This window comes from Apis florea, unplaced genomic scaffold, assembly GCF_048593485.1.
Source record: "Apis florea isolate Af1SG1 unplaced genomic scaffold, ASM4859348v1 contig_2272_pilon, whole genome shotgun sequence".
Classification (NCBI taxonomy): Eukaryota; Metazoa; Arthropoda; class Insecta; order Hymenoptera; family Apidae; genus Apis; species Apis florea.
This window is the reverse complement of record NW_028256549.1, coordinates 4,879,456-4,893,982: the sequence shown is the minus strand read 5'-3', so window position 1 is coordinate 4,893,982 and position 14,527 is coordinate 4,879,456. Positions and strand designations below refer to the sequence as shown.

Sequence of the window (14,527 nt, the reverse complement as noted above, 5' to 3'; positions counted from 1 at the left end):
ATTTGATTAAAAAATTATATTTTTTATTATTATAATGCAATTAATGCAATATATATTCGAGAATGATTTGAAATGTTGAGATGTTAATATATTGATATATTGATAATTCCAAAGATCAATTTTACTTTGACAATTGTCGCCCTCTAACATTTCACTAGAAGGTTATTTCAGTTTTTCGAAACAATATTTTATAAGAATCTAAACAATTATTTTCTCGATAGTAATTAATATTTAAACAAAATTAATCAAAATTAAAATATATTTAATAAGTTCTGAGATATTTTCTATTATTTTTTATTAAAATGTGTCATTCATAAGAAAAGTGAATTATATAACCTCTTTGAAAAGTTCAAGATAAACTTTCGAAAATAAGTTTTAAATTTAATTATTGTTTCATAAAGTAATTTTGTATTTCTCTGATTATAAGATTGTTATCGTTGCTTATTGTTCTTGCATTGAGAATAATTTATATATTAATAATGCTTCGATTCTTAGCATCTTTACATTCTCAGACTTGCAAAGCGGTAAGTCATTTGATCTAATAGAAATATTAAATATTTAATTTATTTATATCATTTGAAAATTATTTTAATATAATAATATTTTAATATGTATTTAATTAATTTTATTATTCAATATCATGTTTGTAATATATGAATAATACATTTACAGGTATATGTAGCAACATCAAATTTGGTGAAAACTAAACAACCGACGTTAGTAGAACATGCTCGTAATTTTTGTGTTAGTTCAAAACTTTTTTCTTGCCAACTTCAAATTCAAAAACCTGCTCCTGAATTTTCCGGAACTGCTGTGGTTGATGGCGATTTCAAAGAAATCAAATTAAGCGATTACAAAGGAAAATATGTTGTTCTCTTCTTTTATCCATTAGACTTGTAAGTTATTAAGAATTATATATTCAGGGAAAATCAAATATTTTATTTGAAAATATATATAATTTTATTTTTAGCACATTTGTCTGCCCTACTGAGTTGATAGCATTTAGTGAAAAAATTTCAGAATTTAAAGCTTTGAATACGCAAGTAATTGGAGTTTCTACAGATTCCCATTTTAGTCATTTAGCATGGACTAACACGCCAAGAAAACAGGGTGGATTAGGTGGTAATTTAGGTTATCCTCTTCTTAGTGATTTTAACAAGGAAATATCAATCAAATACAATGTACTTCTCCAAGAATCTGGAATTGCTTTACGAGGTCTCTTCATTATTGACAAAGAAGGAATATTAAGACAGCTGAGCATAAATGATTTACCAGTAGGTAGAAGCGTAGATGAAACATTGAGACTTATCAAAGCATTCCAATTTGTTGAAAAACATGGAGAAGTTTGTCCTGCTAATTGGCAACCAGATTCTAAAACTATTAAACCAAATCCAAAGGATAGTAAACAATATTTTGAATCAGTTAATTAAATATTGAAAATAAATATTTTCTATAAGTATAATTAAAGTATAATAAATTGTAATAAAAATTATGTAATACCAAAAATATTAACATATGTTTAAAAATATGAAAAAACGATAATTTACTTTTTACCTTTTACTATTTAATTTCATTAAAAATATTTCTCATGTAATTATTTTTTTCTTTTTTTAAATAACATATATTGAAAAATATAAAATTTATTAAGTGCATATTATAATCGGTTTCTTCGTAAACACAACTTGTCCAACAATAAAGTTGAAAGTGCTTTTAATCAGAAGCAAAGGATATGAATATTTATACTATTTATAAATGATCTCATATGCGTATAATACAGAGAATTCAAGAATCAAATTTGAAGTATCACTGTAAAAGGAAAATAGCAATATTGTATTGATTAATTTAATTTTTTAGCGTGATGGAAATAATAGTGATGGATCAAATTTTTTTTTTTTTTCTATACAAAATACAAAATTCATTTGTAAGCGATATTGATCAATATCAAAAAAAATGTGAAATCCATGAGACCGCATTTACGATGAATTCATAAGAGAGAGCTTATTATTTCGCAAAGAAGATACCGACGCCGGTAACGCCCCTAAAAGAAGGGATAAAGTAACTAGAGAAGAGGGTCGGAAAACGGTCGACGTATAAGAGCGGAAGACTGAAAAACTGAAAAGCGACGCCGGAGACAAACGGCTCATCCTTTCTCGCCCTATAAAATCCAATCCTGTCCTTTACAAGCCGAAATTTCAAGATTAAACGTACTCTATCTTCTCGCGAGATCGAGAGCACAAATTAACTTTTCAAGACTTCTTATATCTTATGTGGTAAATATATAAATACTATTTATTCATTGAATAAAATATCGTTTGAACGATTTAAAAATTAAAATTAGCTATTTCTTTTTTTTTATTTATTTTAAAAAAGAAAGAAAAAGATTTTTATCTTCTATTCGAAAATTTACACCAATCGTTGAAACATGGAAAATCAAAGAATTTTATTTTTCATCTGTTTGTGTGTATTATTGTTATAATGTAATTTGTAATATGAAAATGGAAACATATAGAAAATAAGCGATGAGATCTATCAAATGCTAAAGAATAACCCGTTTGATATTATTAGTCTAAAAGTATCAGAAAGAAATTTATAGATTGAATCGACGCCACAACACGGGATAAATTTTTCTATCGATTTTCGCGTTGATCTCTTGGAAAGTTTGCGAAATTGAATTACATTTCATTTTCTATCTTTTTCCACCTTTCTCTTCTCTCTTTTTCCAATTTTCATCGCGATTCTTGCGACGATTATCGATTAATTTCTTTATATAAGGCTTGTCAATTCCATCATAATGTCTGTTCGATTAAGAGTGAGCGTGGATTATGTCGTCGTCAGATGTACGTGTATTTTCTTCTTTTAATCGACTTTCTAACTATCGTCGCCGGTTTGTTCCGCCCCCGCGGTTGTTGGGGCTGCGATCGTACGGCTTCTCGTTCTAATTGCTTCTCTTGTTGTCCGTAACTAACGCTTAACAGATCTTACCATTTATCTTCGATATCGTCGCTTGCTTCTAGAGCGATCGTTGAGCTTTGATATTGAATTTATGTAACGATTTTGAAATAATACAAAACAATATAATTTATAATAGTCAGAAAAAACATATTTACAAAGACGCGATTATTAAAAAATTAGTAAAAAAGAAAAAAAAATACGTATTATACGTGTTATTATTTCGCGTGAATATGAAATCAAAAAAGCATAAAAAAGAGAGAGAGAGAGAGAGAGAAAGAGAACTAAATAAATATTTTTTTCTTTTAACATATAACAGAAAATAATACGTGCATTTTGTTTTCTCTTAAACCAACATAAGAGCATAAAATTGTTTTTCATTATATCATTTACGGAATAATAGTTGAAGTAAAAAGTAGAGGAATAAAGACAAATCTTTCCCAACCAATTCTTTATCGTGATAGTACGATTTTTTTTAGTTCGTTAAATAAATAAATAAACAATCGTATCGATATCAAATGGCTCGATGCCATAAAATATCCTTATAATCCCGATAAATCCATCGGTTGCAAAGATCCTACGTACACACACACACACACACACACACACCTCTGCTCGAGAATATCTCGAATATCAGAATATCAGGCGGATAACAATAAGCGGCAAATCGTTTTAACTTCGTTAGCCTCGCCTCGAACCGCGACCATAAGTCTCTCGGTTCTGCTGCTAGTTGTAGGCGGAACGAGCAGAATAAAATGAAGAATAAGAAAGGAAAGGCGGTCGACTATCCAACCGGCCCGTTATTGTCGTCCGAGCGATCGAAGCGAGCGAACGCGCGCGTCAAAGGGGGCCCACGACGTCCCCCTATCGTTTCTCGCTGAAAGATAGAGCTCGCTCCGTCGTTTGAACGCATCCTCCTTTTTCTCGCCCTTCCTCTCCTCCTCCTCCCCTCTCTCTTAGCCGAGCCACTCGTTTTTTCCCCGCCGGGGGTAGGAGCCGTCTAATAACCTCCCAGCTGAAGGACTGCCTCGCGAAAAAGGAACATTTTCTTAAAGGAGCATTCAGAGCGCGGCTTGATAGGTGGATATTATAGTAGCCGGGGGAGGAGGGTTACCCTCTGCTGCCTAGGAGAGAGGAAGGAAGGAGGAAGGAAGGAAGGAGGGAAAACGTGGCGCGGCCACGAAACGAGGAGAGAAAGGGAAAGAGGGAAAAAGAGCGAGAGCGAGAGAGAGAGAGTGACAGGGAGGGAGAGAGTGGGGTTGTACCCACCACCAGAGGGATGCATCCATCCATATCCATCCCGGGGTGGCTACTGGGGCTTTGATTACTTGTTTTAATCTTCCGACTGCCGACTGGGCGAGCATCTGTCACTCAAAATCCGTAATTGCGCCCGGTACCGCGGCGGTGCTCTCCTTCCACCCCCTCCAAACCCCCTTCCCCCCCCCCGCTCTCTCTCTCTCTCCCTAGACCGTTGATTCGCGGCACAGCGGCCGCCCATGATGCCTCTCGAAAAAGGGGAAGGGGAGGGATGGGAAGGGTGCCTCTACTTATGCCTTCTCTCTACGCTTTGACCGCTCTCCCATTTACCTTCTTATTGCTCGTTTAGCACTTTCACACTGGTCTTCTCCACCGGGCCCATTCGGAGGCGATCGGCTAATCGGATTACCCGATTGCACGATTCGAATTCCTTCTCGGAACCATTTCCATCGGCCAGCCACGAAACCGGGTCTCCTTCCTTTTTTAGGACGTGTCGAGGTATTGCACAAGGGACGGATACGGTTTTCGAAACGAATTCGTGGGAAGAGGAAAGGAATCGTGAAAGGGATCCTTGCCCCCTCCCTCCCCTCGGTTGGAGCAAGCCCAGGAATTGGGAAAAAGAATCGACCGCGTACGTGGAGCATGGAGAGATTTCGCCAGGGCTCGCGGTTAACACTCGAATAAATCTGGCCAGCTTCCCTCCCCACGGTTCCCTTCGTCTCTGCGAAACGTCGCGTGGGACGTCAAAGAAACAAAAGGCGAGGAAGAGAGGTAAAAAGAAGCGGGGGGAGGGAAAGAGAGAATTATCTATTCTCCGTCCACTTGCACCGCGAATGGACGAGGTGGTCATCGGATCGATGGGGGAGAAAAAAAAAAAAAAAAAAAAAAGAAAAAGAAGATTCACGACAGCCGGTGCGGGCTAAATGGTGGCCCGGTATCGGCGTTGCCCTACAACGAAGCCAATCTCGGGGGCGCCGATAGGGGGATCGAAAATACTACTACAACACCCCCGGCAGCGTGATCTAATTGTACCCACTCAAACCGGATGAAAACAATGCGGGGACACGGGCTCGCGCGTTGCATTTAGCTAAATGTGTCTTTTGTCACGGCCATTGCCCGTCCACCGTGTCGTTTCGCGAATTAGACGACAAAGCCCGGTCTCCTCCGTTGTTTACGTCCACCGGCCATTGTGCCAGGGTTAACTCTCCGCGCACGTCAAAGCCCACTTAATGCCGCCTTTAATTACAAGTGTCCCGGCCAACAACGCATCACCGACTCCAACATACGTATCCAACCCTTGAGCGATGATAGAGAGAATCGATAGCGAGTTTCCCTTCTTTGGGAAACTGTTGCCAAAGATACCGTTCCTTTCTTTCTTTTCTTAGGATAGAGTAATAGTTTAATTCAATAAATAATTGTTGTAATACAGAAATAAAATATCTGTATGTAAAACATCACGTGTTACGATTCATCATCGATTCGTTGGAAAACGGAATTTTAAGAATCGGAACGTATCGTGGAATCGTAAGAATATTCGTTATTTGTTCTAACGCGTGGACAAATTTTTTTTGTTCCAGATGAATCCACGTACGTAATTTCTCATCCCCGTTGGTTCGTATTGATCTCGAGGAGGGATCCAAGCTTCGCTCAATCGAGAAGGAAAATTCAAAAGAGAATCGGATTCTTTGGTTCCCGGGGGGGGGGAGGGGAGGAGGGGAGAGCCGGCCCCCCCCGCGCATTATTTCCGTCCAGACGCGACGTAATCGTTCCTCCGACCGATTTAATCTGCCCGATTCCGCCCCACGCTCGCAGCAGAGGCGGCGCAATCTCGGCGATCGCGTGAGCAAGAAAAGAGGAAGGCTCGCAAAAGCGGCTCGGCCGGGATTCTCTAATTGTCGGAGTCGTTCGTTCCTTTCACGGAACAACGGAACAGATGCACCGACTTTGTCCACGGGAGGAGAGCCGAGGGGAATCAGCAGGGAAGGGGGTCCCCCGTGTCTCTTGGGGTTATTTTCAGTCGATTATCCGGCCGAGCGTGGGGTCAACACCACCGTGATAGTTTGCCCCGACAAGGAAAAGAGCGCGCCACGACGGATCTATTAGTGGCCGGGATGGGTTGGATATCGAGGGGGGGTTGGTTGGAAGGAAGAATGGTCGGATCGACGACTTAATTTTCGTCTTTTCTACGCATCGTCAACCTTCTGCGGATCATCCACGCTTCCCAACCATGCGATTCGATCCGTGACACGCGCCCGATCCTTTGTGACCGCGAGAGCGCGAACTTTTTGACCGGAGCAAATGATTTCGCTCGGTGTGCTGGTAAGGGATGATAATCAAGCGAGCTCGAAATGAAATTGTTCGAGAAACTCGATCACGGAGGTTGGACGGAGTTTAATTTGGTTCTTTTTTTTTTTTTTTTTTTTTTACGTAGATTTGAGACAAGAGTCAGAAATTGGAAGGAATTGGAATAAAATATTCGAGTCATCTGAAGGTGGGTAAGGTAGCTCGACATTTAACATTAAGCAAGAACAATATATATAAATCTGAAAAGTTAATCCTTTAAGAAAATATCCTATCACGATAAAGAATGTGGATCAAATAATAAGACTTAAAACAAATTACGTGTATTAAGAGACAGATAAAGAATTTTGGACGTACACGTATATAAATTTTCATTTTATTATTTTTTCCATACGAAAAGAAATCGACTCTTTTCAATAATTCTGGGTAAAAATTTCGAATTAAGGGGAGGGTTAAATAATAATAATAATAATAATAATAATAATAAAAAACCTACCCTCGCTGATGACAAAGAGTCGGTGGTTCCAAGTGTCAACACGTGCTCGTGGATCTCCTTTTTCTATAACTATAATTATCTGCCGCGGCTCGTTGTCCCCGGCCGTGTTCCGCGGTGAAACGCGTCGGGAAAGAGATCGCACGCAGCAAGTAAATGGATGGATGAACCGGGGCGAAAAAGGGTGCCTTTGAGCCGGGCGAGTCCGTTGCTGCCAGATTAATTAACGAAGCGCTCGCCCGGGGTCCGGAAAAGGATCAACAACTCCGATACCGGGATACCGGGGAGCTAATAGACAGGTGGCCCTATCTGCTTAACCATCGTTTCGCTCCTGGATCGATCGTTCGATGGTGTGCGGTAATCGCGAATCAATCGTCTCCACCCCTTCCCTCGTTCTCTCGCCGCTTCTCTCCATCGAGGGTGGATTAGAATCTGTCTTTTAACTTGTGCGAAGCGCGAAGAGAGAAAATGACTTTTGACTTTTGTAAAATAAAATCGCCGAGATGGATTCTTCCTTTTCCTTATCAGAGTGAATTATTAATTGTTATTAATATTTTCTTATCACTCTTAACGAAGACAATTGACGAAGATTAATTGATCGATCAAAATTAATTTTATATTTTATTTTTTTAAATTGCCTTTTAAAAAGCCAATGCAGCAATGGTTTTAACGACTTTATGAATTATCGATCGAAATTTTTAATTTTTAATTGTTATCAATTACCAGTTATGAAAAAAAAATATATACATATATATATATGTAACTTTAATGTTTCTTTTTTTTTAATGTCGAATAATTTTATAATTTCAGATAAAAATGGATCTTCGCTTCTTTTCCTGTAGAATCTCTCAACTGAGAAAATCATTTTGCGCAGCCCATCTTATACGGTGAGTCGAAATTAAAAACTGAAAAAGATATTCCACTTATATATTTACTTGCATTCGATATTTCTGCGATATAAAAATTATCATCATCGACTTGATTTTTGCTTGTTTTGATTTATATTTTAATTTATTTCGACAAATTTCCTCCCTGAAAATTTCGCTCCAATCTTCTCTTATCTCAAAAGGGATACGTAAAATTTTACGCAGAAAGTGTTTTCGGAATTTATCGACAATCCATCGGCAATTTCGAAAACGCTTATTCTGGATTGCAATTAATTACACGGAGAATTGAACGATGTAATTAGAGAAAGAGAGAGGAAGACGAGAGGAATTAAGAGATATTTTAATTTGCCTATACATACATATACAGGTTGCAACTGAAACTTCGATTACCCCGCTCTCGTACAATATTAATTATACGCTCGTTCCTCGATTTCGTATTATTTCCTTTCTCGCCGAGTTTCGACGCGCCAATCGTTCGGCTAATTGCTCAATCCGTGCCAATCGGCTAATTACCCATTCCGTCCTCCGTATATACGTGGACTGCGACTTTTCATCTCGTGTGTAAAAGTAGCGTCGTTGTCGTCGTCGCGACCGACGATCGATCAATGAAAAATTCATCGAACGGAAATAAATGATCGACTCCTATCCATTGCGAACCGCCCTGATGGGAAAAGAAATAACGGATGAAAATATTCGAAGATAAATTCGAAGATAATTAACTCGACGGATGAAATTGAACGAATTCTTTCTCCTGAAAAAAAAAAAAAAAAAACCTTTGCGATACGTGTTTTATTTCCTCCCATCCCTCTGTTGAAACGGGGGCTCGTGTCAAAGGTCCGTCCATCTAAGTAATTACCGGAGCTTAGGAGCGTCACAGTTGGGCTCAACGATGTCGATTAAACGCGAGATAAGATACAACTGCTCCACCTTTGCACGGTTTATGCGTTGCAGAGCGGTAGTACATTTCCTTTTTCACAATTCTCTTTTAAACAGGATGGCCGATGTGTTTACACACGAAATGCTTTAAAATTATCTCTCTCGATGATCATCCCGTTTTAAAAATTATCGACTGCAAAATTTTTCGACGCTTTTAAAAATTTCTTTTTTCGACGGATCATCTTCTCCCCTCCCTTTTTTCTTTTCTAAAAAAAAAAAAAAAAAAGAAATACACACATTTTCGATTCGAAAATCGAAGAGTTTCGATTAAAGGGAAATTAATCTCGTCATCTTGGAAAGAAACGATTCGAAACGGGTCGATTTAATTAGATCGATGGCGATTCGAAGGGTGGTGGGCGGGTGTCGCGGGGATGGACAAAATACAGCGGCGATATTTAGTCGAATCGGGTGAAGCCGCAAGTATGTCGATTGAAATTTCATCAAAAGGGTTGATTAGCGCCGTGATAGTCTCTGCTCGTTGTATTGTGAATGGTAATACGATCACGCGGTATTGTACCGTGGCCAACATATGCGGAGTTGAGCGGATCGTAGTAGGCAACATATCGGTGTGTATGGAAGCGAAAAACCAACGGTGAACGGGGAGAGCGATGTACTTTTCGGAGTAGGAAAGGGAGAGAAAGCGTGCCGCGTGTTATTTCGAACAATGCCTCGGGCCGATTTAGCCTCTGCATCGCGACGACACGCTCGAGGAATGGAACGAAGGAACCGCTTTGAAATTCACTCCTCTGCTTTAAATACCGTTTGTTCAATAGACGGATCAAATCAGAAGAATTTGACACGGACGATTTTTCGAAAACTTTTTTGAACGAATTATAAGAATTTTTCGAACCCTCTTTTCGAAACTTCCAAATTAGATCCTCATCGTCAGAGATTTGTCCATTGTCGATTTCTTTTTTCTTTAACCAGCAACAAGAGAGACGACAATGAACGATCCAAGAAAAAAGAAAAGAAAAAAGGAAACAAAAGTACATAATACGAATCGAGAAGGCAAGTAGTATAATCGCGGTTCGACGCGACGTATAAAGTCCGAGGAATGGGAAACGATAGTAGCAGCGGGTTCCGGGCCCTCGGTCGCGCGGAGGAAAGGCGGGCTGACACGGTGACAAAGCGTGGTAAGAGAAACGATGACGGGCAGGCCGGGCAAGAGGGTAAAGAGAGGGAGTCAATGGGTATAAGCACTAAGCACGTAACTATAAAAGGAGCAGGGGGTTGCGAATCGTCGCTAGATTAAAAAGAGGCTCCCTTTTTCGCTTGCTCTCTTTTATGCCCGTGCGCCGCGCCCCACACGCATCATGCGCCTTCGATGTTCATACGTGTAACGCGTGTACGTGTGTGCACACAATCAGCATCATACACGCAAACACCGTCTTCTTATGTATATACACGCGAGCGTTCGATATCTCGCGACCGTCCGTTGTAAAAAGCAATTCGATCTGGCAGCGCGGTCTATAAGCCCTCCCTCTGCCCCACTCCCCGCCCCCCTTCACCCCTCTTATCCTTTTTGGTGGCAGCCTCGCGAGCGCGTCAATCTTCCTGCGGGATTCGAACTCTCGACTCTCGTCGTCTCGCCTGCGTGGAACGAAGATCGGCCTCGATTCACGGAGGCAACGAACGGAAGGCGAAGGACCGTTTTAAAATTGAACGGTCGAAACCTCTCGCGTTTTAAATCTCATCGAGGTTTACGAGCCTCTCCCCTGATATCTCTTCCTTGAATATCCATCTATCCTCTCGTTGTTCGAGGCGACAACAATCGAATAGGCTCGTTGAACGAGCTTACCATCCCCCACCGATCGAGGGTTTGGAACGAAGGCATGCGAGGAACGAAGGGTGTGGCCGCGGAACGTGGCGGTGTGGATGGAGGCGAGGTCTCGATAGTTTTTCCAAAAAATTATTCCATTAGAGTAATTGTCGGGAGCTGCTGCTGCTGGAGGCAGGTAATAATAAGTCACGAAAGGATAATAACTGCGCGATAATGGCACCCGCCATAAATTGGTGCCGCGTTGCTCACACGTGTGAAGACGTGTGCGGGAGGGGCAGGAGGGACAGCAGGGATCGTCATCTGCCTTTTTTTTTTCTCCCCTCCCTTCCTTCCTTCTTTCTTTCTTTCTTTCTTTTTTTTTATTATTACATCGCAGCTGTCGCGAAGTCGTTTGCGCTTTATCAGCTTGGTAATTAACTCGATTAGCCGAACGATGAAATTCCATACAAATGAGGCGGCCGCCTTCTGCGGCCACGGCAATTAAGCCGCTCTCTCTATCGATTGTGTTTCATCGCGAATCACGTGAATTACCGCGCACTTGCGTGAACGCTCGGCCGTGTGCGTGTGCTTAAAACAAGAGTCACGCGATGATGATACATCCTCCCCTCCCCCTCCGTTTCGGCTCGTCGTCAACCCGATCCCTGGATTAATTTACTAAACGAACGACGAATCGCGATCGTTCCCTTGTCCACTCTACACGCCATTAGGAATTACTGATTTTTTTCTTCTTCTCTCTCTCTCTCTCTCTCTCTCTCTCTCTCTCTCTCTGTTTCTTTTCTCCCTAGACGAGCGTTAGTTAGGGAGCAACGCTCGTCTAGATGGCGCGGCGGTATTCAGGCACCGTGGGAGGCCTAGGGATCCCCACGAGTTACCCGAAAACTCGTGTATTCTCAGGAGAAACGGGTCTCGTTGGTGTTTCGATGGCGCACGGTCGAATCGATCACGAGATTTGTCGGCGACAGGAATGGCTTCCAGAGAGGGATAAACTGTGGTTAGGGGAGGCTGGAATCGGTAATGGTATATCCACGCGTGTATCGTGGCTTCGTGGAATTTATGGGACATCCTGCGTATAATCCTATTCGTGGCTATTTTCGAGCAGGTTATGCTCTGCTCGGGAAATTGCGAAATTATTCGAAGTCATTTCGTTCGGGCTAAATTTGGTTTAAACGTTATTTGCGCAACGTACGCGACAATCCTCTCGACAATCTGCGAATGTTCGACAGAAATTTACCATTTACGATACTTGATTTCGTTTTTTCTTTTTTCTTTTTTTGGATCGATCCTCCAAAGGAAAAAAACTCTGAAAAACCAAAGGATAAAACTTCGATCAACGCCTCCAATAATCGCGATAGCCACTCCTTCGAGTTGGAAAATTCGAAAAAAAAAAAAAAAGAAAGAAAAAAAAGATGGGGGGGGGGGGGCCGACACCCAGGGCAGGATGATAATAAGACCAATCACAAGTTCGAATAGATTCTTTCGAAGATTTCGTGAGTTTGCCGGTGTAACACGATCGTCACTTATACGAGGCCCCGAAGAACACGGGCTTCGAGACCGTTGTCATCCCCTTACGTGTTAAATTACCCCGGGACGGGTCGTATAGAGCACGGTATAGTGACGGAGGGGTGCAATTCGACTCTAGATTGGTGCCGACAATGAGCCGGTGAATTTTCGTTCCCGGGGACAAACAGGATCTTAACGCGATTTCTTTCTTTCTTCTTTTTTTTTTTCTTTTTTTTGAATCGGATCAGGAGGGGGGCGGGGAGGAGGAAGGGGAGGGCTAATTGACGGGGCGGAGGAGAGGATGTTTCGAAAGGTGTGAAGATCCAGGTTGCAGCGTGGATCGGTTCTAAATTTCGGAGCGGAGAGCTTAGTCGAGTGAAATGTGCAGAGTGTGTTGTTTAACAGGCAGCTAGTTTGTGAAACATATATTCGGTACGCGAATATTGTTTTGTTTTAAAAAATCCAGGATTTTTTTCCCGCCCTCCCCCCCCTCCTCCTCCCAATTTTTCTTTTTTCTTTTTTTTTTTTTTTTTCACATAGATTCGTCGGTAAAATTATATGGAAGCTTCTCTGGTTTCTTGATTTTTTTTTTTTTTTTTTTTTTTTTCACTGTATCTCCCATTACTACAGACTGCGGATTTTTATCCGGCTAAAACATGCACAAATATTCGACTAATATGTGGAAAAAAAAAAGAGAGAGAAAATAGTATATACTGTGCAAAACACATGTAAATATCAATATAATATGTTAAGATATTCAAGATTTTCGTAAATCCTTCAAATAGAAATAATTTGTTCGGAAAGGGATGTTATTTAAATTTGTCCCAATATCATCGTATCCACGCACTCTCTAAATTGCCGCGTTGCTGCATAATTCTCTTGCAAGTTTTATTTAGCTTTTTATTCGCAATCTATCATCCATTCGAATTTATTTTTACCACTTATCTTTACCATCCCCATTATCGAGCATTGCGAATTCGATCATCCGAAACAGGTTTTCCCATTAAATCGAGAAAAATTTTCTCGTTCGTTTGACGAGAAATGCGGACTCGAAATGGGAAAGAAATATACTTTTCCCTTCTTTTTTTCCATTTTATCTCCTCTTTTTCCTCTCTCGCTCTCTCTCTCATCCGTTGCACCAGAGGAATGATATCGACGAACGGCTGAATTTTCCGATCGGCTTGTTAGCGATAGGGAAACGTTGTTCCGCAACGAAGGCTAACGTCCGGGACAAAAAGGAAGAGAAAATTGGAATCGATCGATCAACGCGCTCCTCGCGGGCAGCGCCGTTTCATCGCAATTACCGAGTTAATGAGTCGCTTTAAATATTCAATGCCATCGCTTATTAACGCCAATATAAATCGTGTTTAATCAGTCGAACCGCGTTTAATCCACCCGGCGACTGGTTTCAGCCCGGTGCAGAGAGTAATATCTTCGACGTATCTCGCTGCACCAACGAGCACCGTTTCTCAACCGTTCAGCTTCCTCCTCCACCATTTTTCCTCGACTCGCGTGGCAAATGGATACGCGATTTTTTCCTCCCTCTCTCTCTTTCTCCCTAATTATCTTCTCCTCTGCTCTCCGTTATTTTGTTCGATTGATCGAAATATTTCGAGCTTACGTGCGATAAGTTTTTCTGAATCATTATCTTTTTATCGATATAAAACGAATTTTGAAATCTATCAAATTTAATATAAATAGTTTGGTTAACGCACGACTCAAGGTTCGTTCAATTATACGTAACTCTATCGAAGAAACTTCCGAGAGGAATTACTACCCAAACAATCGCTTTGTATATCGGCCAATTTACATCGAGACACAACACCGAAAGGACACTTGGCGAACAGCTTGGTAACCGTAAACTCGAACGAGACCGCAGACAAGCCTTCGTATTCGTATAAGCCTCAGTTTCGATCCTCCGCTCCTTCCTTCAACGTGTTGCTCCTAATCGAATATACGCAACATAAATTTCTATCGAACAAAATTTCCTCACGAGCCCTTAAATATCACCATCATCATCGAAGAGTGGACCATTTCTTCTCCAAAAAAAGAAAAAGGAAACGATATAAAACACGATATAAAATTCAATAATATCCCCGATAGCGTGATAGGGACACGACTAGGCCTCGAGAAAGATAAACGGCGGGGCGCAAAGGGCATCGCGTGCAAGCGGAATAAAACTAAAACGAGGGACGTAGGCCGTTTCCAGGCCCTAGGTTGCACGGGGGGTGTGTTGCACGGAATGGAATCGCTCGGCGGATGAAAGGTTCTCGCCGGAGAAAAAGCGAGAGATCAGAGGCGAGAGAAAAGAGAGAGAGAAAGGAGAAAGAGGCGAAGGCGCGATGGCGCGCGACGGCCTGTGAGAACGATGATTGAAGTGCACGTTACTTACGTGCGCGTACTTACTCGGCGATGCTGATGCTC

General features: G+C 41.1%; 1 protein-coding gene across 1 annotated transcript; it reads left to right on the top strand.

Moving 5' to 3' along the window:
• Positions 1-5: 5 nt before the first annotated feature.
• On the top strand, positions 6-1,652 carry Tpx-3 (thioredoxin peroxidase 3). The gene is made up of 3 exons (XM_003695982.4): positions 6-524; positions 673-896; positions 971-1,652. Exons 1-3 carry the CDS (start codon positions 480-482, stop codon positions 1,428-1,430), a joined length of 729 nt encoding a protein of 242 aa, XP_003696030.1. The 5' UTR covers positions 6-479; the 3' UTR covers positions 1,431-1,652.
• The last annotated feature ends 12,875 nt before the right edge of the window (positions 1,653-14,527 follow it).